Consider the following 22,830-nt stretch of genomic DNA (forward strand, 5'->3'; position numbering starts at 1 on the left):
TACAAACAAATCACTTATTACGAAAACTGAAATTACAGACTTTTTCTGTTGAATAATCTAAAACCCGAAACAAATTTTTGATGATTTTTATGAAGTTAATATCTTAACAATTTAGTAAAAATGACATAGACATAGAAGTGCTAAATATCGACTAAAAACTCTCCAATCTGTTTTTCTTCAACGCTGTTACGGCCTCCGCACATCTGTTTCTGGAGATTCAACCAGTTTTTTCCAGTTTTGTCTGCTCAATAGCTTTTTCTCTATTTTCGAAAAAATAAACCTATGAACAGTTACTGCGAATTGCCTTGACTAACGATGCGATCACCTTCATGATAAAAATGTTGTCTAAACTGTTTCTCCACTTCCCACTATCGATTGTTGTGTCAATGTGAGGCCCGTGTTATGATTTCCGTAAGTTTCATACAACTTACAGTTATTCTTTACTTGCGATATGTACGGTAATACCGAGCCCCCCGATTGCCACAACGTTAAAACATACATCACACAACGCGTAAATGCAGGCAAGTTTTTACACCGTCTGCCATATGGAGCGATTTGCTGTTAGGTACATTCATTTGAATCATCATCATCATCATCATTATCATCATCGCCGCCATCATTACTGCCATCAACTATAGCCCCAGAGTGTGTGCAAATTCCTTTCTCACGTATAGAACGCGTTTCCGCTACTCAACACGGCGCGTTTGCAATTCAATCCAGAACCTCCGCGTCTGTATGCTATAGGACGCGCATATATCTACATAGAGCAGAGGTACAGTAATATGTAGCTTTGTGGTGGAAAAGGTCAGTCACATTTGATGTTGCGTCTTTCTCCAATCTGCGGGTGATTTTCATTGCGATTCATAGCTTTCTCTGTGCCCTGGATGTGATTAGCTGGTTTGCTTGCTAGCTTTCGTGACACACCGCTCTTGCGGGTTCCTTTCAGATGCAGTTCGCTTGGAGTGGTTCTCTTCTACTCTTGCATCATTTACGGTGCAAATGTACTGTTACGTCTGGGTTAAATAAATTCTTGGTTCCTTTTTCTCTGTGAATATTATGTATTCTAGACGTGCAACCACGCGACGATTAAAGTAAAATTGTTAAGCTAAGAATTAGCACGACTGTCAGTCACAGCTCAGTAATTACTAACAAAATTATCTGGCAATTTCCCTTGTGCTTTATCATGGAATAAGTCACCCAATGCTGGTGTCTGCTGCTCGAATTAGCATACACAACGGAGGAACGGCAGAACCGAAATCCGGTGGAACGAGCTACACAAGATGTCAAAGTTTTATTACTGAAACTTTCCAGACGTTGCCAAATGTTCCGTCAACGGAACCCGTACAGAGTAAGTCTGTTGTAAATTAAATTTCAACCGGTAGCTTTCTTGTCGTGAAGAAAATGCTCACGTCAATCTTTTGTGATGCTTGATTTCTCCAATTCTGAACGCGAAACTCTTATCGACAAAAATCAACCAGAATTTATCTCATTTGTAATCTACGCGAATCAACTCGCAGGCTAGATAAATATTTGCCGACCGGCACTGGAGTAGTAAATAAACCACAGCCGGCCGGACAAGTAAAGTTTGCGGCAATAATCAGCAAATAGTATCTTCGTCCACGTACGCGAGTCCATCAGGCCGCCCGCCTCCGTAACTGTTCCCCGAAACATTGCGCACGAATGGAATTGTCATTAGTCATCGCCCGCCACTGGCCTACGGTACGGGCTGACTACTAGCGGCGATCGTGTCGGGCCGCCGGTGCGGTGTCGGTGTCCTATTTGCCGATTCGCCGGACGGCGGCGTAATGAAGACGCGATAAGAATTAGTAAACATACCCAGTGCTAAACGATCGCCGAAACCACGGTGAATAACACACCGCATTTGCTGTTTGTTGGCACGACTAGCGGTCGGATAAGTATTCATTTTTGGGCGAGGAGAAGCGCCCGGTCATGGTGACATGGAAATACTTTCGCAACCAGAACAACAGAGTGTTCCGATTCTTAGTAGAATATGTCAACAAAATATTTTTTTAATACCATGTTTACTCGAATAGAAAATTGAGATTGACATTGTCTAGAGCTTCCGTACATAATCAATGCATCGTTGAGTTTGCAATTTATTGTAAGATAACATCAAACATCATTAAACCACGGAAGGATGGCGGAAAGTATCACACGACGCAAAGTTTACTGACATGACAGCTTTCACAAACTTTTCCCAACTTTGTAAATCTCTTCATATTGAAGTTCAAAGTTGCTATTACTTTGCTAATAAAATAGCTCCTTTTTGCTCGACGAAACTTTGAAACATGATGCCAAGAGCATGAATGCTTAGAAAAACAACATTTCGGAAAGAATAATAATAGACTTGCCGGTTAGGACGACACGCGAATCCGACGGAATGCCCTGAGGTGGCTCACGTCTGGATCTGAACCAGTTAGCATCGCAAATTGCTTTAATAACGAAAAAAAACTTAAAGAAAATGCTTTAAAATCAATAGATTGTTCACATGGGATCAGCCGTCCTTCGCAAACAGTTTACTAACGCTGAGCAAATACATGCTAACGACACACAACCAACAGCCAGCCGCCATGCCACAACATTACCCAGCAGGAGTGAGCAAGTGTTATTCATTTCCTTTCATCATTTTCCTTTCCAGCTCACTCGCCAGTTTTCCCTCAGACCGAGCGAACATTATCCATCCTTGCAACATTACGTACAGAACAGCCTTGCCACGAAGAAGAAAAACGCACGTGGTTCGACCAATGCTTTCACAACGGAAGATACCTGTACCTACCTGGTCGAGAGAGGTGCACCTGAAGCGGTGCAAACGGTGCACGGCACGTTCCACCCCGCCTAAAGTCCTTGCCAGCATTTCTTTTTTTTGCTCCTGTGCGATTCGTCGGTCTCGCGATATGCATATTTATTACAGGAAAATACGGAAAATTCCGACCGCTGGCTGTCAGGCACCTTTGTGATGGAAAATGAATATTTGCTCGCGATACACAAGGAACGAATGCCGACTGACTGAGAGGTAGAAGAGACACACATCGCCTAGCACAGTAGAAAGTGCGCGGTTCCATAGCTGAGCTGCCATACCACGAGAAAAAATATCTTCATCAGTCGCAGCCCATACCCTCACGAGAAAAAAAAATACATTGAAGCTAGAAAAAAAAAGAAACTTTTCCCTATTTCTTTCTGCCGTTAGCCAGTGTGGCGGTTACTGGCGACCTTCGCCGGATGGAAGCTGCAAGGGACAATGACAACAACAACAACGACAACAAGTATCGGCGTCGGCAGGGGAAAAATAACGCAAAAAATCACCGAACCCCAGGAAAGGTCGTTCATTGCCACGTCAGTCAGAACAGGACACCACACCAGGGCAAGGCAAATCGGAGTGAGCCCCGCAAGGCAAAGAAATGTATTAAGTACGATGGTGCTGCCTTTTTCTTTGCATTCCGGTGCGGTGGCTGACAGAAGGAAAGGTCGTTTTTTCCGTTGCAACTGTTTGTTGGTTTGTTGGTGTGAGGAGGGAAAATTTAAAATTTCCAATTGGAAAAAGCGAAACCTTCGTAGAGGTCACAATGGTTTTTCCTTTTTTTTTTACTTAGATGGATGGATGAAACAACGCAAAAAGGAGAAGACATTAGGATAGCGTAACTAAAAACTTTCAAGGTTGTGACTTTCAGTTTCTGAATTTGCAACGAGAATAGACGGTGAAATTCGTCTACTTAGGATAATCAACAATGCCAAAAGTTTCACTTCCTTCGAGTCGAGAAAGATTACTCAAGTCGATTCATCCAGTTTAACAAAAAAAAGGGGGATGAGCAAGTTGCAAGGTTTAAAAAATAGATTTCAAAATCGAAATTTCATTGCACTGATTTTGAGTCCAAATCAAATTCAATGTTGATTGAAAATGCACGACTCTTTCGATGCATAATGCTGATATGACAACAGGAGATTTATCAAAAGTAGCGGGTGGCCGAAAAGTCTTAGACTTTTTTTTAAATTTGGTACACGAGCATAGTTTATGGGCTTGTGAATATACTCTTGATCTAATATTCTAAGAAAATTTTGAATTACTTCTCGAATGTGAACCAGTGAGTGCCTCTGTGAGATCCTCCTTCAACGGAAGCACAATGCCGAATGAAAAGGTTTCAACTGGCGATAGGCCGACTTTGGGAGTATTTTTTTAAATCGTTGAAAAATTGCTATCCAGGTAACATTTTCAGATAACTCCACCAGTGAGGGACCTTTGCTGATGAACTAACAAGTGTGACTCCATAAAAAAAGTGAACAAGTCTGTCACAAGCCAGGATAACGGAGGAGTGTTGAGATTTGTCTTCTGGTGTGCAGCAGCTCCATGGCAAACATGTGACGGATCCATCTAGATCTGCACACCGAGTCTTTTCCGCGACAAATCTTGTAAAAAACTTTTGCTCACAATGCAGCAAGCAACATTGGAGCATGCCGCATTCTGAGTAAATAGCAAAAGAGGAACCCAATCCTCGGTGTAACACGACTCGTGCTTAAGGATGAATGCTTGGGGGGGATGTGTTCCAATTAAGTTTTCCAAGGTCAAACGGAGCCTGCATGCCTGTAAATTGCTCCCGCTATTCTAAGCTAGTAAAGGACAGTTGATTCTTTCTCCCAGCAAATTAAAGCCATCGAGATGGAAACAATTAATGAAACTTCTAATTTAAATGTAAATAACAAATCAAGTCGGTGATCAGCGCTCGGGAGTGACCCTGACTTCGAAAAGACCCAAGAGGAAACGTGCGATGCTGATATAATCAGTCAAATCCCAAGACCTAGTGGTGTCAACGGTGCAGGGCTATACCTAAAACAGCCCGGTCGTACCACAAATCATATAAAACCACATGGGAAAAATATTAAATTTGTCCAGGTGAATCTTCACCACGCAAAGGGAGCAACTGCTGTACTTTACGAGAAGATTCACAGAAAGCAACCTGGATGTAGCACTGATTTTTTTTTTTAACGAGTAGGGAAATCTGCTATCAGACACCTGAGAAGACAACTCAGGGAGTGGGGTTTGGTATCCCGACCCCCCTACTGGGGCGTGAGAATCCAGACCCACTAAAACCCTACTCGAGTCTACAGCCTCAATCCCCCCTGGCACCACCTTATCGGTATTACTTCAGGGATTTAGGGCCAGCATAGATACCAATAACAGAGGTGAACTCCTTTTAGACTTTATATCATCACATGATATAGATATATACAATAAAGGGGAAAGGCCAACTTTTGTAAACGCAATAAGGTAAGAAGTACTTGACTTAACACTATGCAGTCCAGCGATGACTGATAAAATAAAATACTGGCACGAATCGAATGAAGAATCCTTGGCCGATCACAAGCAAATCATATTTGATTACGGAAGCCAATCAGCAACTTAAGGAAATTATAAGAGATCCCAGGAAAACAAACTGGGATCAGTATAATTTGAAACTGAAGGTTGGAGTCAAGAACTTGAAAGGCTGCTCAAGGACATGTAAAGAACTTGAGGACAACTTAAAACAACTTTCAAACCTGATCCAACAAGCTTATCACGAAAGCTGTCCTGCAAAGGAACGCTCTACGGATAGAGATATGTACCTTGGTGGAACAAAACTTTGGAGAAATTTAGAAAGTAAACTCGGAAATTATTCAACCGGGTTAAACGAACCCACCATTGGGAGGAGTATAAACAAACTCTCACTGCCTATAATAGGGAAATTTGTATGAAGATCAAAGAGGATCCACTGGAGGCACACATGTGGAAACTTTGAAAATACTCCAGCAACTGCTAGATTGCAGAAAATCCTCGCTAAAGATCATTCTAATGGGTTAGATACTTTGAAAAAAGAAGACGGCTCTTTTACTAACTCAACTAAGGAAACATTAGAGTTAATGATAAGAGCACATTTCCCCTGTTCAATCATGACTACATGTGGAGGGCAAGGCGTTTTTAACACCTATTCTAACAAACCTTTTTCAACCAAAGCCTGATACTAGGTCATATAACTGCAGTATGGCGACAAGTTCGGGTCACGTTCATTTCAGGCCGATAAGCTTATCATCTGTTGTGTTAAAAACAATCACAAATACCAATTCGTATATCAAAGAGGCAAATCTTCAATAACAGCAGTACAAACTGCTGTAAAAAACTCTTGAAGCGAAACAATTTTCACTAGCTGCCTTTCTTGACATAGAAGGCGCATTTGATAATTCATCCCATAATTCAATGATTACGGCTATGACGAACCGTGGTTTCAATATATCCATTATCCATTGGATTAGCGAAATGTTATCAAAAAGGAAGATATCAGCAAACCTTGGAAGCTCATCTATAAGCATTAGAGCAGTAAAAGGGTGCCCCACAAGGAGCCGTATCTTCTTCACAAGTTAACAGCACTAGACTTTGAAATAATTGGTTTCGCAGATGATATAGTCATAATTGTTCGAGGAAAATTTGATTCTATTTTGCTTTAAATTTGATTTCATCGTGGCGTGATAGGCAAAGCCTCAACATAAATGCCAATAAAACTACTATCATACCATTTTTACGAGAAGAAAAAATTTACATTAAACAACATCAGATTGAAAGGGACACTTAACCCTCTAACGGGCAACATCGTAAAATCGATGTCAAGCTAATGACTGTTTTATTATAAGAGTACACTCAAAAGAACCTTAAGTTCTGATTATCATGCAAAAATAATTATCTGGAGGAGCGCCAGTTTAGAAAAAGTCCAATTTCTCTTTTTCGTTCATGTCTAACGCTCTACCCAGATATTTTTTTCAATTCAAATACATTACAAAATTGATATAAAGCATGAAATTTACTCATAGAAAAATTTTAAGGTCAATCATTTTGTTCTAGATGTGCTTTCTTTTTCATCGAAAGTAAAAAAAGAAATATTTGCGCATTAATTATTTTCGAAATTTTTCGGAATTTTTGTTTTTGAAAAATGATAACTTTTGAATGCATGGTCAGAATGTTGTGATATTAATATCAAAATGTCAAGAAATCTGTTCTGAAGACATTTTGCATACTGTCAACTCAAAATAAATTTCGTATGCGGCTCTGGTGCTTCAAAAGCACCAGTTAGAGGGTTAAAACTTTCAGACACTGTCAAATATCTTGGAGTATTTCTTGACAGACAACTCAATTGGAAGGCACATCTAGAGTATGCACTAAACAAAGCTACAAATGCTCTATGGATACGTAAAAGAATTTTTAGTAAGCAATGGGGACTGAAACCGAAAATGATCTATTGGATCTACTCGGCTATTGTAACACCCAGGATTACCCATGCTTCGCTGGGTTGGTGGCCAAAAACGAAAGAGAAAGTTACCCAAAAAACGCTAGGAAGACTTCAAAGGCTCGCCACTCTCTCAATAACAGGTGCAATAAGAAGTACACCATCGGAGGCATTCGATGCGTTACTTTATATACTTCCATTGCATCAGTTTATACAACTAGAAGCTGAAAAGAGTGCTCTGAGGATCAAAAGATCAATGAATCTCTTTGAAGGTGACCTAACAGGTCATCTCAATATTCCAAAAACTATTTGTATTGATGCTCTTGTAATCAATAATGAGGACAGGATGGCGAAAAAATACAATTTTAATCGAATATTTCATGTATTTGAACCTAGGCGTGATACTTGGAACAATAGTGGTCCCGATCTTCGCTCAGGCTCTATTGTTTTCTATACACTTGGTTCTAGAATGGACAATAAATTGGGAGCAGGAGTAACTAGCCCAGGAATTGACATGTCAACTTCTATGGGCAGATGGCCAACTGTATTCCAAGCTGAAATACAAGCAATTCTAGAATGTACGACTGTGTGCTGGCGCAGGAACTATAGACATCCAAATATATGCATCATGTTCGACAGCCAAGCAGCTCTAAACGCTCTAAAGTCGGCGCCATGCACAGCAAAACCTGTCTGGGAATGTATTTAATCACTCCAAAAATTGTCTTGTCGTAACCAAGTCGACTTGTACTGCGTCCCAGGTCACTGTGGAATCGATGGAAATGAAAGAGCTGATGCGCTCGAAAGACTCGGATCATCTCATCAATTTGTACTGGGCCTGAGCCCTTCAGTGGCTTATCTGCTTCTGCTTTAAAAATGGAGCTAAAAGCATGGGATTGTACGAAAGTGGAATCAAATTCGAATAACACTTTCAATGCTAGGCAGTCGAAACGGTTCATCTCTCCAAACGTTTCAATGACTCGCAAAATCCTGGAGCTTTCGAAGAAAGATCTAAGCATTTGCACTGGTCTTATAACAGGACATTGTCTCATTTTCACTGGTACCATGGTGACCGCTCCCAATTCTGCGCAGCTCCTAATTCCTAAATCCTAAGCATTTTTCTTTATATAAGTATTTTTCAACATTGTGCATAACTATGATCATTGCGTTATTTTTTTCATAAATGTCTGTTGAATATTACGCCATTTTTCACAAACGGGCCATAATATTTTAGAGCGATATAATTTAACGTGAAACTGAAAGTATTTTATATGACAGAAAACATCGTCGTTAGCATCAACGCTAAGATTGCCTTCTAGAAAATTAACAAATTTATGAACTAAATTCTTTGCAATGATCAAATTACCCAGCGTAATTAGAAAGAATAATTAGTTTTAGTCATGTTTTAGACAAAAAGAGTGATTGCATGCATTGCTTTCCTTAGAAAAATGCGATGCAATAATGCGCAGATTTAGGCACAGATTTTTTATTCATGTTCCAAATTCTGCGCAGTAATGTATCCTACGAAGAAATCGCGAAAGAATACGCAACCTCACCCAAATGGCTGAGGTATAGAGGCCTGAAAATTGAAGTAGAATCTTTAACTTGCATTGATTGTCATCATCTGCTGTGTCTCGGGGTCCGAACCTACGAGCGTCAATTCATGAAATCATGTTCTCTTTTTTTTAATGTCCAACATCATGGGGCCGTCAGGGAGTGGGGAAGTGGTTTCTACATGAAAACACAATTTTTAGTATTAGTTTACAGTGTAATGTTCAGTATGCAGAAAACCCGAATCAATTCGCCCTTCACGTTATCGAGAATAAAATATTTAAAATGAGGCAATCAAAATGATAACAATATTCCTTTGCTACCCGGATAGCACAAGAAGGCCGGATCTTGAATTTAATTATGGCAATAACTAATGCCGGATTTTTTGGTGTGCTTTCAGCATATAAAGACATAAACAGCATGGCAGGAGTATTTATTTTCACTTTTTGGGTGCGCAGAATTAGGAGCAAACATGCGCAGAATTAGGAACATGGGCAAGAAAGTGCGCAGAATTAGGCACCGTGGATAGGTTTACAAAACAAAAAATATACTCAATTATTGGTCGACTTACAATTTTTTTACCATATTTTTTTACCAGATATTATAGACCGTAGCACTACACGTTGACGCTATCCACGTTGTTATTTTAAATCTAGAATACTTAGAATAGCGGAAGAATCATAAAAATGTCTTAACTGCGCAGAATATGGTACGCTCACGGTATAAATGTTAATAACAAAAAATAATTAATAGTGTCCAAACAGAGTGGGACAAGGTGTGAAGGAGAAAGAGTGAAAACTAGGTAAGGGAGCAACCGGTTATTGAAGCAATGCCTAAGTAGTTGTGTTCTGTAGCTCTTTACCGAAAATGAGGGAGAAACGGTGACCGAGCAACAAGAATACAGGTCGAATTCGATTATCCGGCCGAAAAATTTAGTTTTTAATGGGTTTTTTTTAATTGTGTTTACGTTTGAAACGTGTTTATCATTAAAAAAACAGAAGTTCGAAAATAGACACTGATGAAGCCTGCAAGTCGTAGGCAAAATACGTATCTGTCGTGAATAAATTAATAGTGGAATTTAATTGTGAAAAAAAAAAGTTTTTCTTTAATTTCAATTTCAATTAAAATAAATTTTATGCACCCGGATAATCGAGTCCGACCTGTATCGCTTCACTTGATGTTGAAATTTAAAAAAATGTACTGTAAATACTCGTTATCTCGCAAAACAGAAAAGCAGACAGACAGTAAAAACTTAGCGGTTAGCATTTGTGTGCATTTGCAAAGCCCTTTGCAAGAACTCTAACATACTTCAACTATTCTAAAAAAGTTTGATTTTTTTGATTCTAATATGTATCCCGTTAACCTGTTTTCGGGAGAAAGCTGAATAAAATAACTTAAAGTGGCTTATGCCTTATCTAGTCAAATATATATATTATAGTTCTTGCTTTTTTTTCTCGTTACTCACCCAGTTTCGCGATGAGTATTACTTGGGTACTATCTCCATTTATGAAATTATGAAATAAAATCATTTCAAACTTACTAATGGATTCAATAGAAAAATTAATATCTAAAAAAAAGCTTACCGCCCAACGTGGGGCTCGAACCCACGACCCTGAGATTAAGAGTCTCATGCTCTACCGACTGAGCTAGCCGGGCGTGTTAGGCAAAAGCAATCTCTTATCTCACGACAGGCTTTCATCTGCCGACAGGATGCATCACATCCTGTTCCCTTACTCCCTAGTGTAGTTATTTTTCCTTACCGCTCTTGCATTCGGTACCGACATTCATCGGAATCATACTGGATTCAGGAAACCGAAAAGTCAATTTCCGTGTCTAATTGGTCGGATGAACGGAGAACGGGACTGGGTCTCGTCAGTTTCGAATCAGTAATCAGCAATTCCGCATTTCGTGCGGTTGTGAGTGACACACATCCTTGACAGTCAGTGTGTGCCTCGACATGCCGCATTGAACTTCAAACATCAACAACTCAAGGTTAATTGATGCTACACGCCAGTTATTTGCTACCCGGAGCTGCTGGCGGGTGAACTGATTTTTACGGTTGTTTGAAATCCCGATAAGCCAAGTCAAGTGCGCCTTCGATGTTTTGTATTTCGCGCGCACTCAGCGAGGCATTACTTACGAAATCCCATGGCGTCCTTGACTTACGGTTTCTCGTTTGTCTGAGTAACGACGGAAGAACCGTAATAAACCTTGAAATCAATTTTAGAAGCAGTGGAGACGCATAGAGAGAGAGAGAAATAAATTTTAACCTGGCCGCTGTAAAAGTGCAGCCATGGAACCGGCAAATGAATCGCGACTAGATGCGTGTTTTATAATGTTTGTTTGAATTCGTAAGTGGTGCCGCAAGACCGCTGCAAGCCTTCACCGGCTTGGGTGATTAAGCGAACTATGGAAGGCGAAGTATAGATTGATAGCATTCAAAGTCCTCATAACGTCACCCTCTACTGCTGTACATCATACTGGTAGGTAGAGAAAGATGGGCGCCCATTCAGGCCGAGGCTCATCATACAAATCCGACCGACCAGCTATCCAGCGAATTGCGATGGTGCATACACTCAATGGTCCGATCCGAATTGAAGGCATCCACGGCACGTTATGGCGGAATTCTCGGCCCGACAGCACACGATGGATTACTCGCTGATTCGTTGACGTAAAATGTGACGCTGGTATAATAACGTAATGCTGCTGCTGCTGCCGCTGTCGTTGACTCATAATCTTCGGTTTCAGTCATGAATGTGCATGTACGTTCCGGCATTGCCGTCAAGCATAGCAGTACATAGGGTTTGTGCAAAAAAAATGGGAAAAGATGATTTCAGTTGAATTTAACTGCGATGCATCGGCGTACTTTCGGTGCGGTAGTCAGTGTTTGTGGACATAAATAAGAATTATAGGCCATTTCAATATCGATTTTTTTAAATTCCTACAAAGCGGTTTATGAAATATTTTAGGTGATTTTCCACCGTCATAAATATACAGATAATTCTATAAAAGTCGATTTTTAGCTTGCTACGCTACAGTTTTTTCAGCAGCACTGCAGCTCATAGTCATCTCGTCTGTGCATCCTACGGAAAACCTGTAACGTTCTGCATATGCGTCCATCATCGTTAAAGTCTAGTATACGGTTGGCTTGTTTGCCAAGTTGGAATGGCTGCCGTAGACATGCAGCAAGCAACCTCCAACATGGTGGAACCCGTGTAATAAACGCTCTCTAGCATATCTTAATCATTGCTTACTGCGTACTCACTCCGGAAAGAGTGAGCGTATCTGCACTGGCAGGCTGCATCAGCGCGTCGTACATTTGAATATTACTACATACGGCATCCAACGACCCGATGCACTCGAAAATTGAGATTTGTTTCAATCCAAAGAGAATGAAAAATAACACACGACAAATTCCAAAATGTGCTGAACCTTCCTGTTCCCTGTCAATATATTGTCGTGGTAGCTGAAACATTTTCGGTGCAGATCATGCACCGCTTGTGATTATTTACGGTACGTCTGTCAGGAGAAAAAACCGCACGGTTCTAATTCACACAATGACACGAAAGTGTCATTGACAACTTGGCAACTTCTCCTTCATTTTTTCCCTCAACCATACGATATCGAACTAGTTGCTCCCATTCCGGACGACGTTCATTCTTTGTCACGCCACGCCAAAGTCCTTGTCAGCGCTAAACTAGTTCTCGGCGGTTACGTCCACCCGGATAATCGAATTATCAACTATTGACCTGCATCGCGGCGCTTGGTGATGTGTCTTTTTGCATGCCCTGTGGTGACTCACGGCATGCACGGTTTCCGACAGCATTCAACGCTGCGTCGTCGCGCAAAATACAACACGCGAAGGGAATGCGCGTAATTGCCAACGAAGTTGGTCCGAATGCAGCTAGTGCTGTGCTAGCCGTTGTCTTTGTGCAATAATGAATCAATTTTTGAAATTTATACAGCTAACATTGAAAAAGTAGGTTATTATACTTGAAGGCAATAATTTGTATTTTTTGACAGCATATCAGACAAACAATAACAAATTTAAAGAACAAATTATCACTCAGTCATCCCTTAATAGATTTTAAAGATATTGGCAACAATCGATTTGGAATTTTTCAAAAAATACATTACAATACAGTAGTTTACATGTTTCCCTAACAAACGTTTAATAATTGAGAAAATATTAGACGATTACTCGTCGTTTGATTATTTTCATTTTTTTGCCTTCCCACGTCAATGCTTCCCTAGCACGAATGACAGAAATATGTAGGAGATAAGCTATGGGTTAAGTTCCCTTATTATTGTATTTAATTTACGCCCTATATAAATCCGATCGAAAATTGTTGAGCTTCAGCTGTTGCTGCTTCCCCGGATAAGGCAACGAAGACATCCAAATTCACCATTCACCAAGAATCCATCGACTCATCCGCCAGCGAATGATATGGTTTTTTGGCTGCTATACCTTTTGCTGCGCATCGTCATTCGGTCAGCGGCTTTGGTAGGTGACACATCGGCAGGCAGCTTTCGAGTCACATTCGTGGCTTCATTCTAAAGGTCCGTCCGTTTTAGGACGAACGAAATCATTTACGAAGAGATAAAAATTTTCTTTACTAATCGTATTGAAATTTATTAAATGTGGTTCTTTTGTTAGATCATGAAGAACTTTCTTCTGATTAGATCTTTGAAACGTAAAATTTGTGGCGGTGAACCCGTGTCCAAATAGCATTGCTACTAATTGTGTTACACATCATGGATAACCTTTCATTATAATAAATTTCGAAAGTAACCTAATTTCGACTTCTGTCTACCGTACTAAAACGTAGTGGACAAATTTATCTAAACGATCATAAACATAAAAGTCTATTCTGATTACAGACCTTACAAGTAGCGTTTGTCCGGTAAACAATATTCCCAATAGTGTGAATCCTCACACCAATAAGCCATCTAAATGACGAGAGTTGACAATTGACATCAGGAGTCAGAAATTTTTAGAATTCAAGATTAACAAACGGACCTTTTCAGGTCCACAATTTAAGTTATCTGAAGAATTGAAATTCTGAATTTTTCACATGTAAGAACACAATCCTTTAATGCGCAACTTGGGCATCTATAGATGAAATTCATACAAAAATCATTGGGAGACGAATTGCTCTACATTCGTAGTCCTACGTCAAGCCTGCGCCCCTTCCACTAGGCATGAACCCTTGTAGCTTTTGTTCTTACAATAAGTATAAAATTACTTTTGTGCCGACCGGTTTCGGGTAAGTAGTTACCCATCTACGGGGCCGAGTCCAACCAATTATATTGATGACAGCAGCTACAGATGTTTTTGTTAAACCGAAGACCCCGAAATAAAAAAATAGGACGTTTGCAATCACTTTTTTGGGATTCTACCTTCATTGTTTTTTATTTGATTTCTGAAATTGAAGAAAAGAAAAAACTCTTTCCAAATTAAATTCCACTATTAATATTTATTCACGACAACCGCTTAGTTGGTTTCGAGGTACGATGCTGGTCTAACAAACCAGTCGTCGTATGCTCGAATCTCGGCTAGACGGTGCTGCTAGATAGAATCAGCAGGATTGTTGCACTAGCCCCGTAACTGTCCTGTACTCTAATCTCTCTGTAAACCTTTCAGTTACTTAAGCGATGCACCCCATGAGAGTAAATTGGGGTCTATAGAGTTGATATTTTTTTAACAACTTTCAACTGCCATCAATGATGGTATTATTAATCAAGATCTAGCATAACAACTATATCATAATCACCCAGATTTAGTAGAAAAATAATTGGTAGACAATAATAAATAACTATTTATTTATCTTAGGTCATTATTTTTAGGTCATGATCTTCGCCGAGTATCATAGAACAAACATTTTTGGATGAAATTGTAAGTAAATTTTCTAAGGTAGGGTATTGTCGTTATCGTCGGGCCACTGTTATGGTCAGGCCTTCACGATTTCACAGTTTTAGTAACTTATGATATCTATGATACAACCATTGTAAAACTTCTTACTGTGATAGCGAACTTTTCACAATATGGTGAGGTTCAATCGTGTATTCAAAACACCCGTACTGAATTCAGTGACTAAATCTTACAAAAAAAGTTTTGAAGGCGCAATGAACTTTCTTCAAGAAATGATTCACGAAAAGCAATTAACGAGATAAATTTGGAAAATGTATGAAGTGTGTTGTGCTGCACACAAAGACTATAGAAAAATCCCCTCCAGTAAGGTTTTTGGGAACGCTATGGTGAAATACTAGAAAAGCGCTATTTGTAAAGGTCGGGCCATTTGAGTAGTCATGCTTGGGCCACCATAATTTTAAGCGCAGAAGCGCAATAATCGCTAGAGAATGTCAGTCATGTAAAATGTGATGAAATAAAGCAAAATTAATACGATAAAACTCTAGATTTTTGTTGTTTTTTATTGTAGTAGTACACCTCGGAAAAGGCGATGGTAGCAATATTGATTTTACAACATCGCCAAAATTTCGCAAAAATGCAATTAATAATAAGGTATTTGTACCTATATGAGCCGTTGTTCACGGAATTCAATCATTTCATATCTCTTTATAGAATTTCAATACGAATGTCTTAGATTTTCTGCGGTGGCCCAAACTGTACAACATGGCCCGACTATGACAACATTTTTTGTCTTCACGTAAATGCCTATAACTTTTTTATTTTCCAAGCAATCAGTTCAAAACTTTCCGGAAATATACCTTATTCTTAGACCTTTGCAACGATGTATTTAGATTTCCAAAATTCCTTTAGAAACGAAAGTTATGAGCGAGTTCCAAAACGTGGCCCAACCACGACGACACTCCCCTATGCTGGCATATTTTGTAGATTATTTCGTAGACACTCATATTATTCTCTTATCGCCTGAGTGTTTGAGAATAATATTATTTCAGTCAAAGTTAGAGCTAGGAGTCACGATTGCTGGCCACGCCCATCTTTACTGTAGTTTAAGAAAATGGAAGCCATGTATTTACTTTACAGAAATCCTCCGATTCAGAGACTCTTCTATAAATATTACGGATTTGGAAAAGGGTTAGGTATTAGTCAGTAATCACCTCACGCGAGTCAGTTTATTTTACTCGCAGACGCTAATGAGCCTTTGAATCATTTTCTTTAAAGATTGGTTCAGCTAAGAGCGAGAACGAATCGGTACAGTTTCGGATCACTACTGAGCGTTAGCGATCTTTTTGCTTTTAACAATTTTCTCTCTCTCTCTCTCTCTTTCTGTTGTTTATCTCTACCTCTTTTTTTGTTATTGTTGTTTATTGTTTCCCACACGCGTCCGATCGTGTCGGACGCACACGGTGTTCTAGTGTACTATGCGTGATGTATGCATTCGTGCCGTTTTCAGATACTAATGCAACACGGTCAGTTTAAAATTGATATGCAAGATGCAACGAAACTAAAAGTAATAAGAGTTTCAAACCGAAAAACGAATTGTAGAACAGTACCAGAGCTTTAAATTGATGGATAAAAGCAATCAACTTTATCACACTTTTTTAGGAGAAATTTGATAAAAACGCCAATGGTTTGAGAAACACTTATTTTAAAGGTTTTTGTTTCAGAAAGGTGTAATTTCTGTGAATGAGATTGTTTAACGGCAATTTTCAGTGTAAAATTTTCTCACCTTTTGAATGAAAGCAACAGAACTGAGCTAGCTAGCATACTTTTTGTACTAGATTTAATTTAATTGAAACAGAGTGAGATTTGATTTGTCAAATGTGGTCCTCTATCACCCACTGAAATATTTGCACTAAGCTACCTAACACCCTGTATAAATGAACGTATGTTTGTATGTTCCGCCATAGCTCCAGAATGCCTTGACCGTTTCCTATCAAATTTGGCACACATGTTCCTTTACATTAGAGAATCAACTGGGGGCTGATAAAAGAGGGGTGGTCCTTATCAAGTGGGAAGTACTAATCAAGCAAAAGGGGTTGCGATTCTCTTTCAATAACAGTTGTGTAAGTGAATGGAAGAAAAACAGGGGGGTTCCACCGATGAGAGATGTATGGCAAAAACCATTGTTTCGCTTCCTTTACAGGGATTTCAAAAAGCAAACAGACGCATAATTGTAAATTCGTATCTCAGCGGTAGAGTACTACGAGTCAAACTCGAATCCAGTATTTCATCGGAATTTATCAATATGTCTGGAGTCCCTCAAGGCAGCAATATAGGACCTTTGCTTTTGTAGCTGTTCTGTTAGTGTATGCTGATGATTTGAAATTGTTTGCTACGACTGCTGCCCCCCTTGCAAAATATGCTTGACATGTTTATTGGCTGGTGCAAACCTAACTGGCTTATAGTGAGCGTTGCAAAATGCGAATTGATGATGCAACAGGCGATATTTGTAGCTAGAATCCTTAACGGTGAAATTGACTGCATACAACTGTTATCCATGCTCAATTTCCGGGCATCACAACGAACTTTACGCTCAACGGGACTGCTGCAGGCACAGTTTCATCAGACGGATTTTGGTTATTATTGGCTCGCTTATACAGAATGTATAAGAACGTTTACTAAAGTGGAAGAGTTGTTTGACTTCGGCGAACCATCACACGTGTTCGCACTAAGATTAAGAAGATCTAGCTTACTTTAAGAATTCATTCATGTAGACAATTTTACATGTCAGATGAATCACAGATCAGATTCAGATGCCAGATGAATTGTAACTATTAATATTTGGCAGGGCAGTCTTCAGAGCAATTTATCAAGACTGAGGTTTGATGTTTTCCTGACGTTTCGACACTTTGTTGGTGTCTTTTTCAAGGGGTAACACCATTTACGTCTTTTCTTTTATTTTGAGGAGTGTACATTTTACGGTCAGAAAGGGTGGTAGTTGATACATAAGCTAGAATATTTTTAAAATTTTTGAGTTTTTTCTGCTTTGTACTTCAGACAGTAAGCGCTTCTTTGAGAAGCGCAAGACACCAACAAAGTGTCCAAACGTCGGGAAAACATCAAGCCTCAGTCTTGATCAATTTCTCTGGATGCAGGGCAGTCCTCAGATGTTAATAGTTATAAATTTATGCAATTGCTGGCTGCGACTGCGCTTGAAATGATGAAAGGTCCAATTTTGCACCACTTTGTAACCTTTTAATATTGTCTTCCAAAATCTTAGACGTAGATGATTTAGCCGTATAGACCAGAGACCTTACAAAAGCTCCACAAAAGGTACTCTAGAGGTATCAAATCACCCGATCTAGACGACCAAAACGAAGGACTAATTGCTCTACAAACTGGTGTCTCAATTGGTTCATTGTTTCGCGTGCTGTGTCGCTATCAGTAACGCAGTGCCCTCTTGTTGAAATTTCATTTCGGCCAAATCCAATGCTAACATTTGAGACAAAAAAGTCGAAGTTAGCTTTGAATCAAGTATGAATTAATGATTTCAGCAACCCATTAAATGCACCAAATGCTGTTCTAGACTGGCAATGGCTAGTTCTTGTATTGCCTGTGACTGCTCATCATCCCAAATTCGACAATCTTAATTTAATTTAATTTGTTTATTGGTCTTCAACATAACAATATATCGTACAGACATAAACATAAACATTTTTTTGTTCGATTCAACCAAATGTTGGCTTCGTCGCTGAACACAAGTTTTCGATAAAAAAAAGCGAACATGACCTATGAAAATATTGTCTGGATATTTTATTTTGCTGTTGATTATAAATCAGAAAATGACATGTAAATTTAATCCAGCCTCACTATAACATGGCAGCTGAATTTTACCAACCAGCAATGGAAAGCAGCAACCATTATCTCCAGCTGCGGGATCAATTTCATTCATTTCTTCATGCATTTCCATTGCACTAAATATATTGTCATAAATCAGAAAATTAAAAAAGGATGACTTATCTTACAGTCGAGAAAATGAAATAACCCGTAAGCATATATCATAATTTTTTTTCGCAACTGAAAGAGTAAAATGACGAAATTGCACGCTGTGGCATAATCGATGGCCGTTCGAACTGAAACTGAGTTTCGTCGAACAGTTTAAACACACACACGCAGCAGGGCTGGTATTGGCAGCTCAGCCAATATGCATATCGTTTGGTATAGAGCAATACTCACCACTTTCGATGTCGATGACGAGAAGAGTGAAAACGATTAATCCACATTTTAGAAACATTTTCCAAGCAATACAGCCGCCACACCGCTGCCACCGTTGGTCGCCCACCCGCCTGACAACCCTTGGTTGTTGCCGGAGGGGACGCTGAGTTTCACTACCGACCGAGCAGCGCTCAATGAATGTTTGCAAACCCTGTCTGCTGCCTGCTGCTGCTATAGTTGATGATGTTTGGATTCTCGCTCTCGCCACACTCTTCACCTCACTTCACGCCCAAACAGTAATCGAAACGAGAAATAATAAACAACACTGCACGGCCGCCGCACTAGAGCAAGGTTTCACTCGGAACCGGTGAATGGACTTGTGCTTTGCCAGCAAAGTACTTTCGAGTTGCAGATATTTGGACGCTGGTCGGTAAACAATTCTTCTTGCCGCGGAACGAACGAATTTTCACTTTATCGCTATTTTCATTCAAGAACCACTTCGACGGCTCTTGACGGGGATCATCGCAGCGAGATGGCGTTGTCACCGGGCATCTGGTACCGTCGCATTCTGACCCGAATCATTTTAAAACTAGACGACACTTCTGTGCTTGTGCTATGATGATGACGACGGTGAGGATGGTATTTACACAACCCTCAATTACCAGCGTTGGGTGCAACCGACAGTCAAATCATGGCGTATTTCGGGCTTGCATTATTCGCTTGACCAGCCGGGAGTACGAGTAGGATTCCCCTCTTGGCTGCTCGGGCTCAATGCTCATATGGATGTGGATTCAGCCGAGTAGATTGTGAATTTTATTTCTATTGGCACGAATCGAAAGCAGTTGTACGGCCGACCAACGGAATGCAACACAATCTCACCATCAATTACCGCAGATTGGTCTCATCAACTACCTCTACACTGACTGCTTCGCTTCCAATCCAGCGAGTAAATAAAAGCATGTAAAATTAATCATAAAAACCTAATCACTGAATTGAAACACGCGGATGCCAGATTTTCAATGCATCATTGGCACTCTCACTTCGGCTGACGACCGGATGATCGAAGGGGATGCCACTTTTGCTTTCTGCATCGACGATTGTATCATGCTTCAAAACCTGTGTACTTTTAAAGACTTTTCAATTCTATTTTTGATATCACTTCATGAAGCACACCACACAGGACACAAAGGATTGTATATCCTAGCGGGAATCTTACTAACAACTACTATCGCTGCTGGCGTCACAGCGCTCATTCACTGAACAAAGACACACAGCATCCTTTTTTGCCTTTCAACGGGGAGGACATTTCAGATTAAACGCCACCAACACCATCACACACTACACTACAGGATATTCTCACAAGGCTGGAAGTCCTGAAACGAGATGAGAATGAGAAGAAAAAAACATTTTATTCATCAAACTACGCACCAATTTTTTCCAATGAAAATAAAGCAAACTTATTTGGAACTAAAACTAAATTGAAACCACTAAACAGAGTCATTTTGCACAGAATTTCGCTTGGAGAGCAACCCGATTTCCCACCCAAAATAGCATTCCATCAAAGGAAAACCCCGTGCTCACCAGCTGACTGTTAGGAAAGTCCTCGAAAATTCGAAGCAAACGTGAATTGAACTTCTAAACAACGGTACACCGCACTTAGTAGGAAAATCACTCGGGAAAACCTCGACAGCAAAGGAATCACTCGAAATATCTGGTGGGAACTTTGTTTCTAGAGCTAAATACAACAATTCTTACACCACCTGCAGAGCTGAACAGCCGTACAGCCCCGACGGGTTCAAGAGTTCGTCAACAAATTTCCGTTTTCTTTGTTATCGTAGCGCAACGATCCTCTGTGCCAGTCTCAGGACAGAAGCCCATACGTATCATCATTGTGGTGCTGCTGGACTGGATGGATGGAAGCAGCCAGTGCGCAGGATCCTTCCAGGCCAGAGTCGGACTGGAACGATTCCGGTACCACTACGTACATCATCGAGAAGGACCATTTGCTTCGAGGTTGAAGGTACACAGACGACCATACACACAGCCGTAGGTGCATTGTTATCTGCCACACGGAGGCGGCACGGATTCACTTGCACACGTTGTTGCCAAATTCTGTTACACTATTGGCAGTGGCAGCAGCGTCAGCAGCGAAAAACCGACCGACTCTGCTAGAGTCATATGTTTTTCCGTTTTCTCGTTTTCATGCCGCTTTAAGACGAAGACGAAGGTTGGTCTGGAATTTGGGTTAGAGTAAGCGCTGACTGGGAGGGGGAGAAAACAAGGGGGAAACTATCGGTGGGAAGGATTCTTTGTCAGAATCGACGTGTTGCGAACTTTTGTTGTCAACTGTGCTGGATAACGGCGTTGAAAGTAAATTTAACTAACTAAATTTTGTGTGGAATGTAAACGAGTAAAATAAGGATTAGGATTAGGATTAGGATTAGGATAAGGAATTCGATCTCTTGCAAAATTAAAAAAAATCGTGTTTTGCACAATTTAAGAGATCAACATAACTTAAGACTAGTATCATTTGACATTATTCCTGAAAATCACCACTTGAAAGCTGTTATTTGTCAATTTTCTTGATTAAACATCCTGTCTTTTGATTTTATACATTTTACATCATTTTCAAAATGGTTTCAGTTCTATTTAATTTTACAGAAGAGTAGTTAAAATTCGTAACGCGTATAGGAATCCTGCATGAGATTCGTACAGAATGACTTGCTTATAGAACCAGGATTCGTGCATGAGAATCCAAGAGGTGAATTCCCAGGATACCTATAATTCGGTAAACGAATCCCCTTTACCATGAAATAGGAATCCTCGGGATTCTGAAACAGGAATCCAGTATGCGTTAGTAAGGAAATTATTTCAAGCTAACTGGTGCTGATCGATTATTCGCAGTAAAGAAGTAAGAAAGGAATTTTCTGACTTTAGGAAGAGTAAACATTTTATAATACCGCAGGTAAAAAAATACGACACACAAAAATTATTTTAATATAAAGATTGGCTTAATTACCCGTAAACATGAGTTATCCGGAGTGACGTTGTGGTTAGTGATTCTAGTCTGAATGTCAAGGACCTGCTAGACACTGACTGCCAGACACTGAAATTGGTCATTTCAAGTGCTTCAATGTCCGACCGGTAAAGTAAAAAATAATTATTTTCGATAATAACGCAAACAAAATTTTTCCAAAACATGAGTAGATATTCTATCAATCGAATATTCGTCCCGAATATCATTCCAATTTGAATTTCACCGAATATTCGGTTCACTGAATATTGGAGTTAACTATTCGATCGAATGTATTTCGAATAATAAAACAAAAAACTACAAAAAATGCCAAACACAGAGGTTGAAGAACGACAAAGAGATGACGAATTTACGACAGAAATATCATAAAAATATGATAAAAATGACAAAAAGACACCAAAACAGCGACAAAAAAACGAAATACACGAAAAAAAGACAATTAAAAAGCTTTAAAAAACGAGAAAAAACATGCAAAACAACGAAAAAAAAAATAACGAATATACGACAGAAAGGCTAAGGAATGCCAACGGAACTACGCTGAAACAGAAACAAAAGGACGATAAAAATGGCAAAAAGCCGTCGAAGGCAACCAAAAATAGACGTCAAGAAACGAACCGACGACGAAAAATAAGAAGATAACACAAAGAAGAAGAACAAAAAGAAGATTAAGTAGGTTAACAAAAAGACGATTAAGAAGATCAACAAAAAGACGACGAATATGAAGAGAATAAGACAAAGAGTCGACAAACAATGGGAAAAAGCGTTACAAAAACAACCAAAGGAGTGACAAAACAAACAGGTGATAAAATATGCAACAAATAACGACGAATTATTAGGACACAAAACAATGATAGATCGATGAAATGGCAAAAAGCAACATTGCTATTGTCTTGAAAACA

At 39.7% G+C, this 22,830-nt stretch overlaps 1 protein-coding gene and 1 non-coding gene across 4 annotated transcripts in view; both read right to left on the reverse strand.

The window, feature by feature from the left end:
• The window catches only part of LOC128741437 (disintegrin and metalloproteinase domain-containing protein 10), a 131,780-nt gene that overhangs the window by 92,487 nt on the left and 16,463 nt on the right, over window positions 1-22,830 (reverse strand). For all 3 annotated transcript variants that reach the window (XM_053837252.1, XM_053837254.1, XM_053837253.1), the window contains exon 2: window positions 18,919-20,270. In XM_053837252.1, coding sequence (XP_053693227.1) covers window positions 18,919-18,976 — 58 coding nt within the window. In that variant the 5' untranslated portion in view covers window positions 18,977-20,270. The remainder of the gene's footprint in view (window positions 1-18,918; window positions 20,271-22,830) is intronic.
• Window positions 10,397-10,469, reverse strand: Trnak-cuu (transfer RNA lysine (anticodon CUU)). Its single transcript has one exon. It is a non-coding gene; the product is annotated as a tRNA-Lys (tRNA).

Source organism: Sabethes cyaneus, chromosome 3, assembly GCF_943734655.1.
Source record: "Sabethes cyaneus chromosome 3, idSabCyanKW18_F2, whole genome shotgun sequence".
NCBI lineage: Eukaryota > Metazoa > Arthropoda > Insecta > Diptera > Culicidae > Sabethes > Sabethes cyaneus.